Here is a 23,909-nt window from a genome sequence, read left to right on the forward strand (position 1 = left end):
GCACATTGAGACAGCTATGACAAGTGATACTGTATCATTAGCAAGTTTGATTAAATGGCGACATTCTGTCCTTCAACTTCCAGCTGATGAAACTAAGCTAAAGATGATGCAGGAGGTCAGCGAGAACTTTGAGGTAAGTTTGATGAATGTTGTCAGTGTGTGCTGAAGGGGATTCATTTTAATTGTCTTTTGATTTATTATTATGGATATTTAAGAAGTTTGATAGATTCCATAAAAGCGTAATTCTCTAAGGATTTGTTTGAGCCGTAACTGAACATAGGAAATATACAGTATGTTTTTGATGCAGTGATAGACGTCTGCGGCAAAGAAGCAGAATCTTTGATGAAAAGTTGCACAGCACTGAAACATGACTGCAGGATATACTGAGTTACTACATGACATAACATGTCTTGGACTTTCAATTTCAGAATGTGACATCTTCGCCTCAGTACTCCACCTTCTTGGAACACATAATCCCTCGCTTCCTCACGTTTCTTCAGGATGGAGAGGTTCAATTCCTCCAAGAAAAACCTACACAGGTATGTGGCTTCTGCCTACACTTAACAACTTTAATCTATTCAGCAATGTTCAAAACCTACAGACAAGTTTAGCAGAATTACTGATTTGGTCACTGACATTAGTCTCAGTAATAAATCAACATTAATAACATTAAGTAGCATGACTGCAGTGGATATGGTCCAACATTCACAATTGAGCTGACTCGCTTGCTATGATACTAATCCCATACACCCACTTTTGAATTAATCAATTAATTTGATCATATCAAATAGTATAATTGTACCAAAGCTGAATTCTGAACTTAAAATGTTATCCATTTTTTCAGCAATTGAGAAAGCTGGTGCTGGAAATCATCCACCGCATTCCAACAAATGAACACCTTCGCCCACACACCAAGAACATCCTGTCTGTCATGTTCCGCTTCCTAGAGGTATGAGTCCTATTCTCTTACAACAGAACATTTCAAATTTTTTCATTTTACATAATTCACTTAAACTGTAATATTTTTTGTTTTTACCGCTCTTAGTTGAGTTGCCTTACTTTTTAACAGCTAATCGGTTTCCAAAGCTCAGTAAATGTACATAGATTGCTGGAAAATTAATATAAACCCACCCCCCGAAAGCTGCTACATGTCTGTGGTGGTAATAGTTTTTTTCTTTTCTTTTTTTTTCTTGACATTTTACAAAGAATTAATGGAACTAGATAAATACAGTGGATGGGGAAAACAGTGAAAATTGTTGTCACTCTGGATAGAGGGCAAATAAATATTATGGCGTTATTCCATAGATACAAGAGCTATTGCCATGTAACATTCATGTTTTTCCCTCTTTTTTTCTTTACAGATTGAAAGTGAGGAAAATGTGCTGATATGCCTTCGCATCATTATTGAGCTGCACAAACAGTTCCGGCCTCCAATCTCTCAGGAGGTGAGAACCTTAGCAAGGTTCCTTGACATTTATTAATTATGTTTATTATTATATTAATTGAATTGTGAAATATTTTTTGAAAGTTATATAGGGCTGTCCACAACTTAGTAAATTCTTAGCTGACTATTTGTCAATTTGATTGAAAAACCTGTCAAATAGTTTCCCTGTGTTTTGTACCTGTTCTGTTAAATGCAGACATGCAGAGCGATTCTTTTTCCATGGTCTACATCATTTTTCATGACAAAAGCATATTTGTCAATGTTCATGTGTTGCCAAAGATGGGATTATAAATAATTGGTTTCCTCTCATTCTTTATGAAAAAGAAAAGAGAGTTTGGATTAATATGTTCTCCATAATCCTCTCTTCTCAGATTCATCACTTTCTAGACTTTGTGAAGCAGATTTACAAAGACCTTCAGAAAGTTGTTGTAAGTACAACCTTCATAGCAGTGGCTTTGCTTTTGAAGTTTTTGGTTCTGACTTGATTAAGTTTTTACTGGAAGGACTAAGTAACTTGTCATTTTCTTCTCCTCTCTTCCTTTTCACCTGTGTCTGTGTTTCCTCTAACCACTGTGTCTTTCTGCTCCCACCAGCTCAGGTACTTTGAGAACCCGCAGGTGATAGCAGAGAACACGGTTCCCTCCCCAGAAATGGTAGGGATGATCACGTCGGTGTTGGTCAAGACTGCACCTGAGAGGGAAGACAGCGAAACACGAACAGTAAGCTAGCTAACCAACCGTTTGTTGGAGTTTATGTCTCCACTGTTTCAAAATCCATACTGCATACTTTTACAGTACTGTCTGTAACCACAGGATGGTAGTAGTGCACCGTGTTGGCACTAACAGGGGAACCCACAAAACTTCCATCTTACTTACCCTGAAAACAATCTTACAGCAGGGGAAAAAAGTGTGACATTTTTATAATGGGAAATGTACAAGAACTGACAAGGACTTAAACCAGCAACCTTGTGGTCAGATGTCCACTTATCTGAACCTGACTTTGTTTTATCTGTTGTTTACTGTGTACAATGGTGTATCTGCCAGAATCACTTTATTTGATGGTGTGGTGAGTGTCATCCGGTTATTTCAGTCATCCTCATTGTGTTTCTCACTTTGTTTCTGCCTCTAGCACACCATCATCCCACGGGGGTCCTTGTCTCTCAAAGTGCTGGCAGAGCTGCCTATCATAGTGGTGCTGATGTATCAGGTTTGCGACTTCTCTAAATATAACCATCACACAGTAACCCTTGGTAATGTGGTCCTATAACAGATTTTTTTTATTTCAAAATGTGTCATCTGCTTTTTTCCTAAATTCATTTTACATGCAAAGAAAACATAAAAATGACAGTGAATTTGACGTTTAGGACAAATATATACGTCCTTTTTAGGGTTGGTAATTAATAGGGCTGTGTATTGGCAAGAATCTGGCGATACGATATGTATCACGATACAGGGGTCACGATTCAATATATTGCAAGTAATTGCGATATTGTGCGTAAGGCGATATATTGGGATTTTTTTAAAGTATAATTTTAGAAAAACTAATATTTATAAAAAGACATGATGTTCATAAAAGTCAAAGAAGATTACTTTAGGTAAACAATTCAGTACACAGAAAAACAAACTGCCAGTTTGGGATTGTGGTTCATAGGTTCTTAGTGAGCAAATGTTTATATGCTAAAGTAGGCCAAAGTTCAGCCATAGCTACATTGTTAGCTTCTAGCAAAAAGTCAGGCACTGTTAGGCAAGGACACTAGTGGTGCGTCTCAGCATAGCCATCTAGCGGTAGGGGGTTTAAACACAACATAAACGTGAACCACTGTCTTACATGAATATTTTTCAACGTAAAAGAAAAAGATATTGCCTTTTTGAAAATCGATACAGTATTGCAAAATAAAATATCGTGATATTCAAGTGTATACATTTTTTCTAACCCCCCTAGTAATTAAGTTGTGTTTTATTTAAAAAATGTTGACTCCGCTAACTGAATTGGCTCCTCCGCATTTTAATAATAATTGGAGTCATGGAAGTTTTAACACATTTGCCTATAAAAATAGATGTAGAAACATGGAGTTTTGGAACCTGTGTATTAAAATGAGGCTAGTTTTTCATTAATCGAGATTGTGTGTTTACTCTGTCCCCCTAGCTATATAAGCTGAACATTCACAATGTGGTGTCAGAGTTTGTACCCCTCATCATGAACACCATCGTGCTCCAGGTGTCACCACAGGCCAGGTGAGATAATTGTGCGTGCGTGCGTGGTCTGTTTAAGTGTGTCTCAGATAGGATTTGAATTTGCCTTTTCAACTAATTTCATTTGCACTTTAACTCCATCAAACGGAGTTCAGGCATGTTTAAAAGAATGTGTTTTTTTTTCCTCTGTTGTACTAAGTTTGTTGATACTTTTGCCTGATACTTTGTCTGCCAAACCTGGAGTTAAAATCCATTTGGGGAAGTTAAAATAGTAGAAATTGGCTTAGCAGGAGGGGAAACCTCTCCGGGTAGGAAAAGACTTGTGTTAAGCATTTGGAACAGGAAAGGAAATGGAGCAAAGTTAATTTTGAAAAAAATACCCCTACCAGTCTATTGCAGGTACAGAGAGAGTGTCTTCCTGACATGCAGTAACAGCTGTGATGCAAAACAATCAAGTCGCCCATGTAGAATTGAGTCCCATATGTAGACACACAATTTCAACCCCTGTAATTGCCACCTACTGCAGGTGTACGACATCATTAATGTCTTTAATGGGACCAAATGGCTTTTATATGTAAATTGTGCGGTTTCCTTTGCAGGCAACACAAGCTTTATAACAAGGAGTTGTATGCAGACTTCATTGCTGCGCAGATCAAGACTCTGTCATTTCTAGCCTACATCATCCGAATCTACCAGGTACACCTGTTTGATGACTGCGTGTTGCATCAGTTTTCTCTGTTAAATAGCTTCAATGAGTCATCGTGTCTTAAAGGAAAATAGTTATTTATAGTTGAAGCCCTTTCACTTTCATTGTATGGTTTTTCTCATCAGTATTTGGCAAGTGTTTTTTATATATATATTATTTTTTAGATAGATAGATAGATAGGATTTTTATATATATATATATATATATATATATATAAAACACTTTGCCAAATACTGGTGAGAAAAACCATACAATGAAAGTGAAAGGGCTTCAACTATAAATAACTATTTTCCTTTTAAGACACGATGACTCATTGAAGATACATACATACATACATACATACATGCATGCATGCATGCATGCATGCATGCATGCATGCATACTTTTAAGTGCTTGGCTTTTGGAAAATGCCTATCCGCTTATCAAACTTGGCCTAATATTAAGCACTATCAAAGATCCCCAGAACATAAAGATGTAGATGTAATAAATCCAGCAGACATGTTTTGAAGGATTGTTTTCTCGATATTATTACTTCTTGTGGGTGTCAGGTGATTGACAGGAAGCAAAAGGTAACATAATGTGCTCACTGATATGAAGACACATAAGCTTGGAAGAATAAAAATAAAACAGACACTTTGAAAATTAAATTAAGACTACATTTACTTTGTTTAGTTTGTCAACACTGAACAAGAATGAATGGCATTAATAATTTCCTCTAAAGCTAGCTCAGACAGTATGCAGACATTATCAGGAACAGGTTTTAAAGACAGTAAAAACTCAGACAGTTGGCACAAACATCAAAAACATTGATGATACCAACTTCTAACCCACCTAGAAGAATTCTATTAGGGGATTTAGTGAACTGTTGTTTGTGCTGTTACAGACACCCTGCCTGTCCAAAAAATATATCAAATTGAATACTTGCTCAAACATTTGGCTTGTATTGGTATTGACTTGGTAATTATTTTTCCACACATAGCTTGCTTCAATATACAATAATTTTTAGAATAAATTGTGCTTTTAATCATATGTTGTATGTGTGTGTCTACCTTATCAGGACCTGGTAGGGAAGTACTCTCAGCAGATGGTAAAGGGCATGCTGCAGCTGCTGACCAACTGCCCCTCTGAGACTGCTCACCTCCGCAAGGAACTGCTTATTGCAGCCAAGCACATCCTTACAACGGACCTACGTAGCCGTATGTACACACACACACACACACACACACACACACACACACACACACACACACACACACACACACACACACACACACACACACACACACACACACACACGTAAACTAGTGTAAAACAGGAAAATGAGAATTTTGACAAAATGTCACACATATATTTAATAGGATAAAATGATGAGTTTATATCCAAAAGGTCAACTTCACTGTGACGTCATGATCCCAAACTTTTCTGGCCATTATTTAAGACCATAACCAGGGCTCGATACACTGCTAATGCACTCAGCGGTCTGGCGGGGGGGGGGGGGGGGGAATGAAAGATGTCAGTTTGTAGTCTAACGGTTTATCTTAATTTGCAACCAATCTTGAACTTTGGACAAACTCTTGTAAATGTAGCTGCTGTCTAAACGAGCCATCCTTTCTGCTGGAGCGGTAAACCTATGGATGTATTATAAGACCAAAACAAATACCGCGTCCTACTTAATATGCACGTGAATGACGTTTGGTTCTTCATTCTTGATGATGTTGCTGGTTGTGTCATTTAGCAACAACATTGTCTTATTTCAAATGAGGCCTACAGGATGAATGCTAGCCTGCTTATCAGTCCATTCATCATTACAGCTGCTGTTTTCCACAACTTTTCACTTAAGGCTCTTTGACAGTGACATGTTTACCTGACAACAGGGCTCTTTCTTTCTGTAAGCATTCTCCACCAATCAGGACACTGATTACGTTTCAGTAATCAAGACTTTAACCATCACTCCTCAGTGAACTGCCCCCTAATCTGAGATCATTTTCTAGTTAAGTAGCCTATCTAGTTATCATTATGGATTTTCCATGTTTTTAGGGGGTTGCTTACACTAATACAGTTTGTAAAAAATATAGCATTAATTTAGTAAGAAAGTGAAAATATCAAACAAGGAGATGCGTATTAGGTATAATTTTATTTTCTTTATTTGAAAGTCTGGCACCTGGAGTGTCTGCTTAAAAAAATTCTGGCCCTTGGAAAAATGTAGTTGATGACCCCTGGTCTAGCTTTACTGCTAATGGACCATTTTTACAGCAGACATGTTGACTCATAGTAGGAAAAGCACAGCTGAAACTGATAACCTTAACGATGGCTCAGTTCCATCAAGTGTCCCAGGAAGATATTTCAGTGAGTCAGCATGCACAATACCAGGACCTCTCCTAAGTGGAATGCAGCCATCATTAATGGTTTAATACCAGGACCTCTCCTAAGTGGAATGGAGCCATCATTAATGGTTTAATACCAGGACCTCTCCTAAGTGGAATGCAGCCATCAGTAATGGTTTAATACCAGGACCTCTCCTAAGTGGAATGCAGCCATCATTAATGGTTTAATACCAGGACCTCTCCTAAGTGGAATGCAGCCATCAGTAATGGTTTAATACCAGGACCTCTCCTAAGTGGAATGCAGCCATCAGTAATGGTTTAATACCAGGACCTCTCCTAAGTGGAATGCAGCCATCATTAATGGTTTAATACCAGGACCTCTCCTAAGTGGAATGCAGCCATCATTAATGGTTTAATACCAGGACCTCTCCTAAGTGGAATGCAGCCATCAGTAATGGTTTAATACCAGGGTCTCTCCTAAGTGGAATGCAGCCATCAGTAATGGTTTAATACCAGGGTCTCTCCTAAGTGGAATGCAGCCATCAGTAATGGTTTAATACCAGGACCTCTCCTAAGTGGAATGCAGCCATCAGTAATGGTTTAATACCAGGGTCTCTCCTAAGTGGAATGCAGCCATCAGTAATGGTTTAATACCAGGGTCTCTCCTAAGTGGAATGCAGCCATCAGTAATGGTTTAATACCAGGACCTCTCCTAAGTGGAATGCAGCCATCAGTAATGGTTTAATACCAGGGTCTCTCCTAAGTGGAATGCAGCCATCAGTAATGGTTTAATACCAGGACCTCTCCTAAGTGGAATGCAGCCATCATTAATGGTTTTGAATACACCTGTGCTTTTCCTACTATGACATGTCAATGTCTGCCGTGAAAAACGTTTATGGCACAACATACAGTGGCAGTGGCTAGCTGGGTTATAACCATTTTCTGAAGCTTCATAGTAGGTGCGATGTATATTTTCCTGCGTTTTTTTGTCCTTTGCCAATCACACCTATGATATTTATTTCAGGGCCAGTAAAAATGTAGAAGGGGCCAGCAAAACTCTGATCTACTGGCCCCGGGGGCCAGTGGGGATTTTTTTTTATGTTGAGCCCTGCCATAACTCAGGAGCAGTAGGGGAGACATTTGGTCAGATACTGAATTAGTGACACTAATCTTGAAACCGTGGTGATTGTATAGGTCTTCTGAAATGGAATAAAAGCTCAACCACCCATCAGAGAAATATTGAGACCACTATACACATTTCGGGGGGGGGGGGGTGGTGCGTTACTGTTAAGTGTACTGTAAGACCCGCTGTGATTTAATGTGGTGGGTAATGTCACTTTTCCCACCGTGCGCTACGTTAAAATCACTGACACACCTTACAAAAAGCGTGGAGGTTGTCGATATGACTAGGTAAGATGCATGTAAATTGTTGTGCCCAACACTGTTGAAATTTATAGCTATATTTCGATTTCTTAGCGGGAACACTGCCTTCACCTGACATTTTTATCGGCTCGCTTTCGGGTCTGAACTTTCCGCGAAGCTTGCGCTGAGATCAACTGCGCAACTGGGTTATAGGTTGCCAGGTTGAGGTGATGGGTTGAAAATTATATATGGTGTGTGAATAGGATGAGTTTCTTACAGGATCTGGCAACTGGTCAACATTAGACAAACATATTGGTCTGATTATTTATAAAGGAGTTTGGGCCATGCAAATTACGGGAGTTTCCCGGGAGAAATAAAAAACCGGCAGGGATCCGGGAGATAGGGCTAAAAAAATAAATAAAAAAAACGGGAGAAACCCGGGAAAAACGGGAGTATTGGCAGGTATGATTTCAGATGATTTTCTGAATTATACTGTGAGTTGCTCAAACCATTGTCAGTTATTCGGCACATTTTCTGCAAGAGATTTGACATTGTGGAGTTGCAGAACACTGAGGAAACTATCTAACAATAACTAGGTGTTTTAGTGACAGTTCTCTACCTGCCAAAGCAGGGGAAGGGACAGTGACTGTTATTATTACATTTAATAAAACATACATTATAACAACATGTTTCATTATTCTTTATTCGGTTATTTCTTTTCTTTTTTGGGGGGCTTTTCTGCCTTTTAATTTTTGACAGGACAGCTAGGTGAGAAAGGGGGGAGAGAGAGGGGGAAGACATGCAGGAAATCGTCACAGGTCGGATTTGAACCCTGGACCTCTGCGTCAAGGCATAAACCTCTCAGTACATGTGCACCTGCTCTACCACTGAGCCAACCCGGCCACTTATTTGGTTATTTCTCATATCCCCCTGTACATCAAAAACATATTTCAACATAGGGTGTCATTTTTTCCTTTACAAATGGGTTACAATATTCATAAGGTCTTATATATCCGAGCAAGTCAACATAAATGTATGTATACAAATAAATCTAAACAAATTGAATATTATGTATCATATAATATAAAATGATCCTGTTTTGTTTCAGAGTTTATACCTTGTATGGACAAACTTTTCGATGAATCCATCCTGATCGGTTCTGGTTACACTGCTCGGGAGACTCTTAGGTGAGTTTTGTGCGTGCTCACCATGATTTGATCTCCTTTGTGTCAGTACCCTTTCTCTCTTGTGGTTGATGGCTCAGCCAGGTGCATGTTAAGAAGTCCTAGCATATTAATCAGGCAGTTCTCTGCTGCTGAAATTCTCAGGGAAGCTAACTCCAACACTGCAGCACAGATCGCACTGTCAAGTTGTCATGTACACCTGCATCTCACGAGGGCATGATGCGCACACATCCCCACCTTGTTGACCCTCTTCAGAATGCCAAACTAGCTCACCTCATCAACAAAATAGCTGTCATTTCACATTAGTACTACATAGGAAACAAGGCAGTTAGCTGAGATCTGGCAGGACTACCAGTGTCACTCATTAGCTCACTTTCTCTCCCTTTCTCCTCCACATCTCCCGCGCAGTGCCAATTGCATCCCAAAGCTACTTTCCATATCTGTTACACTTTTCCTGTCTTCTGCTTTCCTGATTATTACTTTTTCTGCCAGCTCACTGGAGCACACTGTTTTTCGGTTTTCACTACTATTTAGTTACGAAATATAATTATAGTTGCGCTCCAAATGTCATTGTTACATGTTTCCATTACTTTCCAGACCCTTGGCCTACAGCACACTAGCAGACCTGGTGCACCACGTTCGTCAGAACTTGCCCCTGACAGATTTATCCCTAGCTGTGCAGCTCTTCGCCAAGAACATTGATGACGAGTCACTTCCCAGTAACATCCAGACAATGTCCTGCAAGCTGCTGCTTAACCTGGTAGACTGCATCCGGTCAAAGTCGGAGCAAGAGAACGGCAATGGACGAGACATCCTGATGAGGATGCTGGAGGTAGGCAGCCCAGAGCTTGGATCAGTAGACAAGACACTGATGTATATTACATAAACATTCATAAAGAAATGTTGAGTCATTTTCCCCTCTCTCTCACTTTCCTATAAATCAGGTGTTTGTGCTGAAGTTTCACACCATTGCACGGTACCAGCTTGTCTCCATCTTCAAAAAGTGCAAGCCTCAGTCAGAGATGGGTGTGGTCGACCCGGGGGTGTTACCCGGGGTACCAGCCACACCCACCCCATCCACCACCCCCGCCCTTCCACCTCCCGCTCCTGCTACGCCCGTTGCCGCGCCGCCTCCACCCCCAACAACGTCCTTTGACCGAACTGGTGAGAAGGAAGACAAGCAGACCTTTCAGGTGTCGGACTGCCGCAGCTTAGTCAAGACTCTGGTGTGCGGCGTAAAGACAATTACTTGGGGCATCACCTCTTGCAAGGCCCCAGGAGGTGAGATGACAGGCATGGCATATAAATGCACATCTATTGATGATTGTTTGATGAAATTTGGATTTACCTACATGCACTAATTCCTGTTTTTATTTTTTAACTTTTTCCCAGAGGCTCAATTCATTCCTAACAAGCAGCTTCAGCCAAAGGAGACACAGATCTACATTAAGCTGGTAAAATACGCCATGCAGGCCTTGGACATCTACCAGGTACAGCCAAAGATCTTGACTTTACCATCACTATTTTCATTGGTGTAATGATAGAAACACCAAAATGCAACCTAGGGTGTTTTTGTGAATGTAACAGAGTCAAACTTTCATTTAAAAGCATAATTAGGACGGAAACTCCACTTTTAAGATTTACCGTATTTTAGTTTTTCGGTCAAATGGCCTTTTGAATGGGAGTGCTAGGGGCACTACTATGATAGCATCAAAATCGCTATTTTTAAAACACTAAGAAGTGTGCTCGAAGTCTCACCAGGGGCTCTACACATGAACTCGAGCATTGAGAACATTGTTTGTGTACACAGAGTTTACTGAAAATAGGTTTTGAAAGACTCACTGTAGCTGTACTCCATAGGAGGAAATGTCATTCTTATATGAGGTTCCTTTTTCAACTACAAGGTCAATATTGTTTTTCACTAACGACAAAACAACAAATTATCAGTGCATTTGTAAGCTTTAGGAGCTTTCCATCTTTACTCTCCTCCCTGTTACGTTGCATTCAGAGATCAACTATTTTTGACTGACAAAATGGCGGCAGCTGGAAACAGCAGCTACAGGGAGTTGTTCAAAACCTTTCTTTTTAGTAAACTATGTGTACACAAACAATGTTGTCAATGCTTTCGTTAAGGTGTAGGTGAGACTTCGAGCAAAGTTTCATGTTGTGTCGAGACTTCTTAGTGTTTTAAAAATGGCGATTTTGATGCTATCATAGCAGTGCCCCTAGCACTCCCATTCAAAAGGCCATTTGACCGAAAAACTAAAATACGGTAAATCTTAAAAGTGTTGTTTCCGTCCTAATTATGCTTTTAAACGTTAAAAGTTTGACTTTTAACGTTTCACAAAAACACCCTAGGTTGCATTTTGGCGAGAGTTACACTTTAACAAATAAGCATATGTCAGTAAGACATGGCTCTCAGAAATAGAATGATTTGAACCCAACAGCAGCCCAGTGAAACAGCTGATGTTTCTCCTGACCAGGTTCAGGTTGCCAATAACCAGCAGACGTACATCAGGGTGGCCAACTGTCAGACTGTACGCATGAAGGAGGAGAAGGAAGTTCTGGAGCACTTTGCCGGGGTCTTCACCATGATGAACCCCCTCACATTCAAGGAGATTTTTCAGACAACTGTGCCGTACATGGTGGAGAGGATCTCGAAGAACTACGCACTGCAGGTACGTGCTATCTCCTATATAAACAATGTGTGAATTAGTTTTGTATTCCAGGTAATATGTTTTTCTCACAAGTAATACAAGTCAATATGTAACAATTATTATTATTATTATTATAGATAATAAGGTCTTCAGTCTTAATTCATCACTTGTGCTCAAGTCTTTTCTTGTTTTCTGTTGTTTCCCAGATTGTGGCAAATTCTTTCCTGGCCAACTTGTCAACGTCTGCTCTATTTGCCACCATCCTAGTAGAGTATCTTCTTGAGAGACTACCAGAGATGGGCTCCAATGTTGAGCTCTCAAACCTTTACCTCAAACTCTTCAAACTAGTATTTGGCTCTGTGTCACTGTTTGCTGCTGAAAATGAGCAGATGCTCAAGGTAAGTGGATGTTTTTGTCGGACTAGTTTTTTTTTTTTTTTTTAATCTTTGTCAATTTTGATTAATAATGCTGTCCCTGTTTCCTCAGCCACACCTCCACAAGATTGTGAACAGCTCCATGGAGCTGGCCCAGTCAGCTAAGGAACCCTACAACTACTTCCTGCTTCTCCGGGCTCTCTTCCGCTCCATTGGTGGAGGCAGTCATGATCTGCTCTACCAGGAGTTCCTACCCCTTCTACCTAACCTGCTGCAAGGTAACGTCTCACACACCAATCCTCTGAATTGAAGATGAAGTATTTGAATGTGAGAAAGTACACCCCACCTTTTCCAATCTCCCCTTTCCATGCTATTAGGTCTGAACATGCTGCAGAGTGGCCTTCACAAACAGCACATGAAGGATCTATTTGTGGAGTTGTGTTTGACGGTGCCAGTGCGTCTGAGCTCCTTGCTGCCGTACTTACCCATGCTCATGGATCCGCTGGTGTCTGCCCTCAATGGCTCTCAGACTCTGGTCAGCCAGGGCCTTCGCACCCTGGAGCTGTGTGTGGACAACCTTCAGCCTGACTTCCTCTACGACCACATTCAGCCTGTTAGGGCCGAGCTCATGCAGGTGGGGGGTTGTTCTTATCATCATGCCCAATGCCATTTTTACTGAGGTGCCTGGCAGCACACATTTAAATCCTACAAGTAACTGATTTACAGTGTATCCAATCTTTAGACCATTCTCTCAATATCAGTCAGCATATCTGCCCTCTAGTGGTCAACGGAGGATCTGCCTATATCTGCAGACCATGCACTGTACCAGGATCAGTCACACAAGCGTTATTCTGGAACCCACGCAACATCTAGGCAAGACCTGCTCTTGAATAGCATTCACACGCTCCTATTGCCCTGGCATCCATGCTTGCGCAAGGTAACGGAACCCGATTTCTTCAGGTCCTATCCCCTGACCAGTCGGCTATCCTAACCTTAACTACTCAAGGTCAATGCCTAAACCCAACCAATTGGGCTGCTTTCATAGGGCGGGACTTATCTAGAAGTTGCGTGGGATCCATTATAACGTGTCGCACAACTCTTCAGCACAATACTGCTGAACTGTGTAGGGTGATTCCCGCCCACAACACCAAGTCATGTTTTTCATTCCGCTAGCTCAGCACTGGTAAAAATAGAGCCAAATAAATAGATGTGGTTTTAGTTGAATTATGACTTCATTGCTATCAGTATATAGTAGCTTATAACATACAGCGACTCATTAGCCTTCCCAGCATTTTGTTGTTTAGTTTAGTGTAGCAGTAATGATTGTAATTTGTCATCACAGTTTTGACAGTGACCCTTTTAAGTCATACAGTATAATTCCCTTCTTCTGGTATTTCCTGTCAACACTAAAGCTAAAAATGTGGCTCCTTCTCTTCCTTTGCTGCAGGCCTTGTGGCGTACCCTCCGTAACCCGGCTGAGAGCATCTCTCATGTAGCCTACCGGGTGTTGGGAAAGTTCGGTGGCAGCAACAGGAAGATGCTGAAGGAGTCTCAGAGGCTGCATTATGTGGTGACTGAGGTCCAAGGACCTAGCATCAAGGCCGAATTCACTGACTGCAAGGCGTCCATACAGCTACCTATGGAGAAGGTAAGACCACATCATTGGCAGTGTATGCTTGCATTATGTTCTCCGCTTTGTTAAGTTGTTTGCAGATCTCTGAGGAGGAAAGTACATTTCCTGAAATTAGTCTCCCTTTTTACCTTTGTATTTCAGTTTTAGAAATAAATAATTAAAATGTAAAAGAGCTTGATATTCCTCATTATTGTGCTCCACTGAGAGCAATATATCCCTGTCAGGGGTTTGTGTGTGTGTGTGAGAGAGAGAGAGTGAGTGAGGAGATGTGTGTGTCCTCCAGGTAATTAAATTCATCTCCTGTTTCTCCTCCTCATCCCCAGTCAGTAATCATCAATCTAGTCTGGGCCACCATGACGGCATTATTTACTCTCACTAATGGCTGCTCCTTCTTTCTGGCTATCCATCTGTGTGTTTGCCGTCATCATGGGCGCAGGCAGCACACACTCTGTCTCACACACTCACTTGCCACACAGGCTGAAGGCATGAATCTCTAGCAGGCTCATGATACAGCCATATGGATAGATGGCACATTGAGGGAGAGGCAGTTTAAAGTGCTGTAAGGTAAAACAGAGATCAAATAACAGTGAATTGAATAACTTGAATCTCTTCAAGGTTGTACGAGTAAAACAATCAAAAGTGTATATGAACAATATCCGCCGTGTTACTCTGTCCTGTTTCCTCCCTTTCATTCCAAACAGTGACCAACGCTAGTCTCCCTTCTCTGCAGAACGCTTTAAAAATAAAAAATAACGTCGGTACTACGGACGGATTCACTTTAAATCAAACCGTGCCAAATTTCGGTACCCGAGAGCGCATAAGCGCAAGCATATCTAACATCTCTGCATCTTGACAGAGAGCTGTGGTGCCGACGGAGCCCCCCCCTCCCGCCCCGGTCTGACGGCAATCCCCACCCTACCACCTTAACTAACACATTTTCTGCGGCAAACCCTGTGTCTGTACTCTTAAAAAAATTTGAGTACAAAGTTGTCTTTTCTGCAAATTTGCATTCAAAATTGTCTTAATTTTCCCTTCAATTTCATATCTAAAGTAATATAATACTCGTCGGAGTCTCAGTCCTGACAGAAATATCCTAATACACTGACAGGTCTACAATTTAATTCTGCTGTGCCCTCATCTCTCCGCTCACCCTCCCTCTATTCTTTCATCTTCCTCATCTTCTCCGCTCTGTTCTGAGTGGCATTAATTGGCTAATTTTCTCCCTTTTTAAGTGCCTGGCTGCTGTGGCTTGTCAGCCCATAATGCAGAAATCATAATGACCTTTGCTCGGCCAGATGGCGCACTGTGTTACTTCCTGCAAATGAATTGCACGTATAGTTGCATATCACATTTTAATTTGCATATTAATAATATGGAATATTGGCATTTTGCAACATAGTAACTTGTGTTTTCAGAATATAAAATGGTGACGTTTTAAACTAAGATTTGTCTGGTATATTCCTTTCAAGGCGATAGAGACCGCTCTAGACTGTCTGAAGAGTGCCAACACCGAGCCCTACTACAGACGACAGGCCTGGGAGGTCATTAAGTGTTTCCTGGTGGCCATGACCAGCCTGGATGACAACAAGCATGCTCTCTACCAGCTTCTGTCTCATCCCAAGTAAGTAAACATTCTGGGTTTGATTTTGGCCGTGGCTTACGCCTAGATATTGTGGTTATTGTGGTATTCATTTACAATGAATTAATATTATTTCAGTTGTAATGCAGTAATCAATGCTAGATTATAGATGTGTTAGGCTATTTAGTTATTTTTTACCATAGAAGAATTGTCAGATATATTTTAAGGAACGTCCTTGACATTGAATTTCTCTACAAACATTCAGTGAACTGTCTGCTTACGTCTACACAAATGGCAGGAGATGATACAGCCTCATGGGTTTGAGTAGGGCTGAGTACCGAACTTTGATAGTATCGAAAAATACCTTGTCATTCAATACCGAATTTCAATACCTAAGGAGTAAATCTCATCAGCGTAAGTGAGCCAATAAGCATGCAGCATGCTTGTATCAAGATCTTATAGTGTATGTACAGAGATGGGGCTCACATATGTTGCTGTTGTATTTTGAGAGGCTTGACTACAATGTATGTCACAGGCGAATGTGCAGTGCTGTAACTTCTTTTCTTAAAATTTTATTAAATTGGTAAAAATTATAAAAATAAGTATAGTTCAGGAGCCAGTGTCAATTTCACAGTATTGTTATTGGTACCGATATCGAAAAGTTTTGAATGATACCCAGCCCTACGTTTGAGTCCATACACAGCCAAGTCTGATCAATCCTCCCCCTCTTTAACTTTTGCTTGACTCAACTTGACCTTGATCTCCAACCCTGCTCACTGCTTAACCCACCATTCCTGTCTACCCTCTCCTAAGCCCACTCACCACACCAGCTCTGTGTGTATCATCTTGCCTCCACCCCTATCTCGCCACCTGCTGACATGCCCTCCTTTTATTCTCTCACATCACGTCTCCACCACCCTCCCCACCACACACTGCCTCATCAATTCCGCCTCAAGAGCGGGAGTCGCTAATTACGCATTCGCAGGCCCCCCACCCCCTGGCAGGCTTCACTGCGAGGCAGAGACACATACATGAACAGACAAACAGGAAAGGGGGTTGGTTGTTAGGTGGGTTAGTCACATTACCATCATTGATCCCCGGGCAGGGCCTTATTGACTTTTCCCTGTCTGTTTTTGCTACACCATACCCCTTACACTCTCCTGTCATTATGCACTAACACACACATGCACATGAATATGACTGTGTGCCCATTTCTGCGGGGATAATGAAGTGTGTCAGTTATGATCAGGGGGTCTGCGCATGCACCCTCCTCTTGTAAGATGTCTCGATTTGCAGTGTCCTCTCTCTTGAAAGATTTTGTCTCCTTTATTTCTCTCTCTCTGCCTCCCTTCAACTTCTTTACACATCGGTCTTTGCCTCAGTATTTGTGACTGTAAATATACCCTTTCAGTTTTAAAAGAAAAAATAAACACAGAGCGAATCATGAAATGACAACTGGGGACAACACCGCAGTGTTGGAGTGGCAGGCCCCTGGATGAATGAAGGGCAATCTTTCTGACTTTCTGTCAGCCATCCTGCCCCTTACTTTCTCCCGCTTCCTTGGCTCCTCTCACCCCACCCTCCCTTCCTCCCCCTCCCTCCCCCTCCACTTCTTCTCTCTCCTCCTCCAAAGAGCAGTCTTTTAAATGGCAATAATGAAATGAAGCGATCCATCAGGCCTGCCCCTGGCGTGTGGCATTATAAAACACAAGCTCAAGCATGGAGAAAACAGCTGCTCAATCACACCAAGGCCCAGTTGCCTTCAGCTGCAGTAAATAACAAAAAATACCAACAGGGGACAAAGTGCGAGGCATAGGAATAGACAGGCAGAAGGAGCTCATAGGAGAGAGAAAGTTTAAGGACGGAGAAAATCAGAGTTACAGGTTTACGGACTGCAGACAGGCGATGGACATGGATCTTTATCTTTGAAATATTTGCAAATGGGCAGAACGCAAATCACTTAAAGGTTTCAGTGGCACTGCCACATATTATTATTTCCTCCTTGTTAATATATAATCCTCTAATTCATTGTGTGGTTGTCTCCCCGTTAGCTTCGCTGAAAAGTGGATCCCCAATGTCATCATCTCTCACCGCTACAAAGCACAAGACACGCCTGCCCGCAGAACTTTTGAACAGGCCCTGACTGGGGCATTCATGTCTGCTGTGATAAAGGACCTGAGGCCCAGCGCACTGCCCTTCGTGGCCAGCCTGATTCGCCATTATACCATGGTCGCTGTGGCTCAGCAGTGTGGTGAGGGACTGGTGCTCTTGCTATTCTCTACATCTAATATTAGCTTTCTGTTTTGGCATTGTTTCCCAGCTGCACAAGAATATCAGTCACTTTCCAATTTTGTCATTTCTCTGGTTTTATTAACATTCTGGCTTTTTCATTTTGTATTTGACACAAAATAAAAGAATAATAGAAATGTATGAGTTACTTGCATTGTAACACATAGTTGTAACATCTTTTAATCGATATTAAGATCCATATATTTCACGTTAAACATGTTTCCTTTCCACTTGTCCTCCCCTGTGATCCCAGGTCCGTTCCTGCTGCCGAGCTACCAGCTGGGCAGCCAGCCAAGCACAGCCATGTTCCACAGTGAGGAGAACGGCTCAAAGGGCATGGATCCGCTGGTTCTGATTGATGCCATAGCTATCTGCATGGCCTACGAGGAGAAGGAGCTTTGTAAGATTGGAGAAGTGGCCCTGGCCGTCATTTTCGACGTCGCCAGCATCATTCTTGGCTCCAAGGAGAGGGTATGTCTCTGGAAGGAGAGTGTTGGAGGGTTCAGTTATTTGTAAATGTAATGAAGTCATTGGCACTTATGCTCATTGTGCCAATTGTTTTGTAACTGTGGTAAACTGTGCTGGAAATTAATATAACTTAGGAAATATTTTACTCTCAATCTTGTGCTAGATCAACCCAGAAAATGTAATTCTGACAAACTGATTATTGCATTTACATATTGAAGTTTGAAGTGAACATCTGATACACCTTTTTTGCCATTTTATAATCATTCTTCCATGTGTTTGATGTATCTTTTCATATGTGATTGTTTTTAAATGGGAATCAGTTAATCATCCTGCCGTCTTGTCTACATCTTCAGGCATGCCAGCTGCCCCTGTTCTCCTACATTGTGGAGCGACTGTGCGCCTGCTGCTATGAGCAGGCCTGGTATGCCAAGCTCGGCGGCGTGGTGTCCATTAAGTTCCTAATGGAGAGACTGCCTCTGATCTGGGTGCTACAGAACCAGCTCACCTTCCTCAAGGCCCTGCTCTTTGTCATGATGGACCTCACAGGAGAGGTAAGAGGAAATTACTGAATAATCTAATATTTAGCAAAACATTAGTAGAAGTGACACATCTGTTTATTGATTAGGTGATTGACTTACCTGCGTTTGTCGACTTTTCTGTTCACGTGATGTCTTGCAGCATGTGCGATGTAACAATTTGTAACTTTCCTCTTTTGTTGCACCACTTACTGCAGTGGCATTGTACTTACTAACGTATTGATTTTTGCAATAAGGTGTCAAATGGAGCAGTAGCCATGGCTAAGACCACCCTGGAGCAGTTGCTTGTGCGCTGTGCCACTCCACTGAAAGATGAAGAAAAGACTGAGGAGCTTCTGGCTGCCCAGGACAAGTCTTTCCATATGGTCACGCATGACCTGGTCCGAGAGGTCACCTCCCCCAACTCAACCGTCAGAAAGCAGGCCATGCACTCCCTGCAGGTGCTAGCCCAGGTCACCGGCAAGAGCGTAACTGTCATCATGGAACCACACAAAGAGGTGAAACCAAGGACTGTAAAGTTTTCTATAAATGTTATGCTAGGCAAGACTTTTTTGATGTAAAAAGCATTTCAGCTTAAACACAAAATGGCTGCAATTAAGGAATGTGTTTGATCACTCTGGACTGATGCCTTCTGAGAATTTCTCCATTTTAAAACAAAACCTGAGTGTGAAATACAGAATGTCTGTCTTTTAATTCACATTAATTGATGGTTTTATTGGGGTTTCCTTAATTTCAGGTGTTGCAAGATATGGTTCCCCCCAAGAAACACCTGCTCCGCCACCAGCCTGCCAACGCCCAGATCGGCCTGATGGAGGGCAACACCTTCTGCACCACCCTGCAGCCCCGCCTCTTTACTATGGACCTCAATGTCATGGAGCACAAGGTCTTCTACACAGAGGTATGAAAGTCACTGACGTTAATCAAATGTACTTTTCCTAAATGTTTCTTTTAAATTTGTTATGCTATTTATATATAGTTCTTTTTTCCATATTAAAACTATATTCAAGTGACATACTTTGGCACAATGTTATGTGGTGCAAGGGCATGTCAGGCTTAGATTTAGCATATTTTCACAAAATATATAAAAGGAGAAATGTGTGTGCATCTGGCTTAACCATTTTACAAACAGTTGACTCTATTAAACATAAATGTCTTATATCACTACTTTTAGCTGATTATTGACCTCTGACCTTTGCCCCCCCCCCCCCTCTCCTTCTAGCTGTTGAACCTGTGTGAGGCAGAGGATGCTGCTCTGATGAAGCTGCCCTGTTATAAGAGCCTTCCCTCACTGGTTCCCCTCCGCATCGCTGCTCTTAGTGAGTAGAACCTGCTCAACTTAATATTGGTCCACTGCATTGTTGAATTTTTGCAGTTGGTGCTTAATCGTCTTTTGTGTTTTTGTGAAACCTAATATGACAGATTGTATTATAAGTTAATGGTCTTACTATTGTCATGTTAGAAGAGACTGTTTTGATCATTATTGCTGACCATATTTTCTGACTTTATCTTAGTTTTACCAGTGTGTGAATTGAATTAATACTACTACTACTTAAAGTATTTAAATCATTTGATTTCTGTTTTATGATTATGGTATCAACTTGATCATCTCTTGTGTTGAATGTTACTTTATTTCTTGTTTAGATGCCCTTGCAGCTTGTAACTACTTGCCACAGTCCAGAGAGAAGATCATTGCTGCCCTGTTTAAAGCCCTCAACTCCACCAACAATGAACTGCAGGAAGCGGGCGAGGCATGTATGAGGAAGGTCAGTGAAACATCTCTCGTTTTCTTGTTGCTTGTAAATGGTTTGGATTTGGGTGATTACACACTACATTTGGGCTGCACAATATATCGTTTTTAATCGTCATTGCGATATCAACTGGCGCAATAAACGCACCGCGAAAGGCTGCGACATATCGCCAAGGACACTCATTGTTTGCCCTAGTTGAAAGAAAATATTAGTAAAAAACTGCACGTTAAAATCTAACTGTCATTATTTGTTAGTGGTGCCTTTTATAATCAACTTATTCATCAAGCTTGGTAGCTTTTGGTGATAAAATATATATTTTTTTAAAATAAAAAATAAAGAGTATATTCATTTTGACATATAAATGAATGTTACCGACATTTTAGTCGATCGCGCCGCCTCTGTTGTCTCGTCTGCTTTCTGTGTCGGAGGCAGAGGCGAGGCTCAGGCAACACACACACACACACACAGACACACACACACACACACACAGACACAGAGTACGAATTGCCAAAGAAAACATACATCTCCCAAACTGCCATTCCATCTTTGTACAACAAAGTAAAAGACGACACTCTGAAGGAGATAAAAGACATCTCCCTTTACTCTGCCACTACTGCACTTTCTGTTAACAAAGGTGTATTTATTATTTATTTAGGATATGTTTTTTGACATTCCGATTCCAATGTCTAAATATTCTTAAGAATGAAATGTTCTTTGATCTTGGAAAGAGTGTGCTTGCAGTATTGTCATGTTGCCATTAGGTAATCCGTGGCATAAAATGGTCTTAAAATGACAATAATATCGTTAATCGCAATTAATATATTGCACAATAAAAAGGAGTTATTGTGACAGCCCTAATCGCAAGTAATATCGTTATCGTGATATTCAACATTATCACATATTTTCCTCACATCATGCAGCCCTACATTACATCATGACTTACAGTAAATATTATGCTTGAAATTGTTACATGTTCAAGGAGGCTGCATTTTAAAATTCTTAAAATCCACAATCTCTGCCACCTGTTGCAAGATCTTTGTCACTTGTCAACACCGTCTTTGTTTCTGTCCCATCTAAGCATCTTAACATTGGCTCCTGTTTAAAAAAAATTGATTTTGAATTAATTTCAAGACTTTATCGATTACTTGGAACGCTCAGACCTGTGTTAACATCACTCACTTCAACTGCAACTCCCTTTGAGCAAAAAACACCGCCTGAGAGCCACAGACATGACCTTTCTAAATCTGGATTAAAGACTGTGCCCTTAAGCTATGAAGCGATCTACTCAAGTTGAAACTAGTGAAATCACATTTTCTATTGAACCATTGAAATGGCACTCTACTGTGTCATCCTTATGCTTTCCTCTCTTAATTTATCTATTTGTAAAATGTGCTCTTATATTATTTTAGAGCCTTTTAGTTTGTTATTGGTGTGCTTGTTGTGACTGTTTTGTTTTCCAAGTATAGTTTTTTATTATCTTGTTTTGCATGGTTCTCTTTTTTTGCCTTCTCCCTGCTTCATTCGTTTTTTATCTGTATCACTCATGTCATTTGCCATCTTAGAGGCCCTCTGGTATTCCTCCCCTCACACCATTTCCCCACCCAGTTATCTTCATATGGACCTCCCTCTGCTTTATCACACTCTCCATGAACCAGTCCTGCCTCCATTCATCAAAGTTTCCATACCATCCTATCCTCTATCCATCTATCTCAAGTCCCTTTTTCCTTCCATTTCTGTGTCCTTCATTTTCTGTCTTTACCACCATCACTCCTTTTCACTATCTTTTTTTTTTCTTCCGCACAGCCGTTCTCTGCTCCCTCCATTCTTTCATCTCTGCCCTGCTAGCACTAATGAGCGTTGCCATGGCCCGATCGATACAGGATGGAGGGTTTTTTTCTCAGCAGTGAGAGAAAAATGAATGAGGCTGCCATGCATCATTCTCTCTTGTCTGTGTGAGGGTGTGTGTGTGTGTGTGTGTGTGTGTGTGTGCGTCATCAGTGTTTGGTGTTGGCATGGGTGCTTGTTTATGGCTGGTCATGAGTGGCCTTAGTTCCTAAATAGAGACACAAGAGGTAGCGAGCAGTTCATGGGTCTGAAAAAACTGACAAGGCCAGGTCTAATGTAAAGAAAATATGATTTGTGGAAGGGAAATTAAAATTATTTGGCGTAACGCATTGGTCACAATACAATTTGCAAACAAAGTGCCAACATATGTTTTATGTAAGGTTTGACAACGTCAGAGCAAAACAAGCCTGTATTCTGAGTTAGGATAATAATGTCAAAAGTTTCTGTAGAGGCATATTTAAGCGAAAAAGTTTAATTTAAAGTTTTTGAAATTGCAAAAAAAAAATTTCCCTATACTCTGTTGTAGTTCCTGGAAGGCGCAACCATTGAGGTGGACCAGATCCACACTCACATGCGGCCCCTACTGATGATGCTGGGTGACTACCGCAGCCTGACGCTCAACGTGGTGAACCGCCTAACCTCCGTCACACGGCTTTTCCCCAACTCCTTCAATGACAAGTTCTGTGATCAGATGATGGTGAGAAACCTCGACCTCGGTCTTCCTCCTCATCTCACAACATTTTTTTATTCAAAACTCTTGACAGCACATAATGCAGTTCATCATGGCATCAACATGACAACCAAACCTTTTAACTGTGGCAGTTGGTGCTAGTCTTGAACCTGTAGATAATTTTTTTTTAATCTAAATATCTGATATTATATATATATATATATATATATATATATATATATAATTCTACTGAAGATTGCAGCAGGTATAATCAATATTACCTTATACAATACAATATTTTTAGGTATTTTCCTATAGAAAAAGTGTAAATATGTGAGAAATTACCTATGCAATTTCTCTTTTAAAATTACTTTTATATAGTATATACTGCTATACTACTTATTTTCTTATAGTAAATCAAATATTAATTACAACCGCATTAAACGGTAGTAAAAGGTATAATATCATCATGAAAACATAACCTACTAGAATGTAGTTCAAGACTTTCATTGCCGCAACATGTTCGAGTATTGTTTCTGTGACATATTCTAGTAAATATTTAAACTGGTATGCCACATGCAGACATACCGATTGAGCTAGACAAACGTGCACACACATGTACTTCACCAACACAGTCTCAATCTCATCTCTCTCTGTCTCTCTCAGCAACACCTGAGGAAGTGGATGGAAGTGGTTGTAATAACACACAAGGGAGGCCAGCGCAGTGATGGCAGTGTAAGTATACATTACACGTTCAGACAGTCCAATACACACACCTTACAGCACTAAGAAATGGAATACGAATGTAAATCTTTCATCACTCATAACATGCAGATGCCCCTTGTTTCTTCCATTTACTTTGCTAGAAGTTTGAATGCAATAAAGAAGCAGCTGTTTT

The 23,909-nt window shown here is 40.9% G+C and overlaps 1 protein-coding gene across 1 annotated transcript in view; it reads left to right on the forward strand.

Annotated features, from left to right (window-relative positions):
* LOC120551649 (transformation/transcription domain-associated protein) overlaps window positions 1-23,909 on the forward strand; it is a 92,220-nt gene that overhangs the window by 1,660 nt on the left and 66,651 nt on the right. Inside the window, exons 3-31 of the mRNA XM_039789147.1 lie at window positions 84-133; window positions 429-539; window positions 845-949; window positions 1,362-1,445; window positions 1,816-1,872; window positions 2,038-2,163; window positions 2,573-2,650; window positions 3,590-3,678; window positions 4,236-4,332; window positions 5,400-5,538; window positions 9,137-9,215; window positions 9,810-10,044; window positions 10,157-10,493; window positions 10,605-10,702; window positions 11,696-11,890; window positions 12,076-12,267; window positions 12,356-12,521; window positions 12,621-12,877; window positions 13,691-13,891; window positions 15,346-15,497; window positions 17,507-17,706; window positions 17,998-18,215; window positions 18,566-18,763; window positions 18,985-19,245; window positions 19,485-19,646; window positions 19,968-20,064; window positions 20,390-20,511; window positions 22,868-23,038; window positions 23,678-23,746. Coding sequence (XP_039645081.1) covers window positions 84-133; window positions 429-539; window positions 845-949; window positions 1,362-1,445; window positions 1,816-1,872; window positions 2,038-2,163; window positions 2,573-2,650; window positions 3,590-3,678; window positions 4,236-4,332; window positions 5,400-5,538; window positions 9,137-9,215; window positions 9,810-10,044; window positions 10,157-10,493; window positions 10,605-10,702; window positions 11,696-11,890; window positions 12,076-12,267; window positions 12,356-12,521; window positions 12,621-12,877; window positions 13,691-13,891; window positions 15,346-15,497; window positions 17,507-17,706; window positions 17,998-18,215; window positions 18,566-18,763; window positions 18,985-19,245; window positions 19,485-19,646; window positions 19,968-20,064; window positions 20,390-20,511; window positions 22,868-23,038; window positions 23,678-23,746 — 4,346 coding nt within the window. The remainder of the gene's footprint in view (window positions 1-83; window positions 134-428; window positions 540-844; window positions 950-1,361; window positions 1,446-1,815; window positions 1,873-2,037; window positions 2,164-2,572; window positions 2,651-3,589; window positions 3,679-4,235; window positions 4,333-5,399; window positions 5,539-9,136; window positions 9,216-9,809; window positions 10,045-10,156; window positions 10,494-10,604; window positions 10,703-11,695; window positions 11,891-12,075; window positions 12,268-12,355; window positions 12,522-12,620; window positions 12,878-13,690; window positions 13,892-15,345; window positions 15,498-17,506; window positions 17,707-17,997; window positions 18,216-18,565; window positions 18,764-18,984; window positions 19,246-19,484; window positions 19,647-19,967; window positions 20,065-20,389; window positions 20,512-22,867; window positions 23,039-23,677; window positions 23,747-23,909) is intronic.

Source organism: Perca fluviatilis, chromosome 21 (assembly GCF_010015445.1).
Source record: "Perca fluviatilis chromosome 21, GENO_Pfluv_1.0, whole genome shotgun sequence".
Taxonomy (NCBI): domain Eukaryota; kingdom Metazoa; phylum Chordata; class Actinopteri; order Perciformes; family Percidae; genus Perca; species Perca fluviatilis.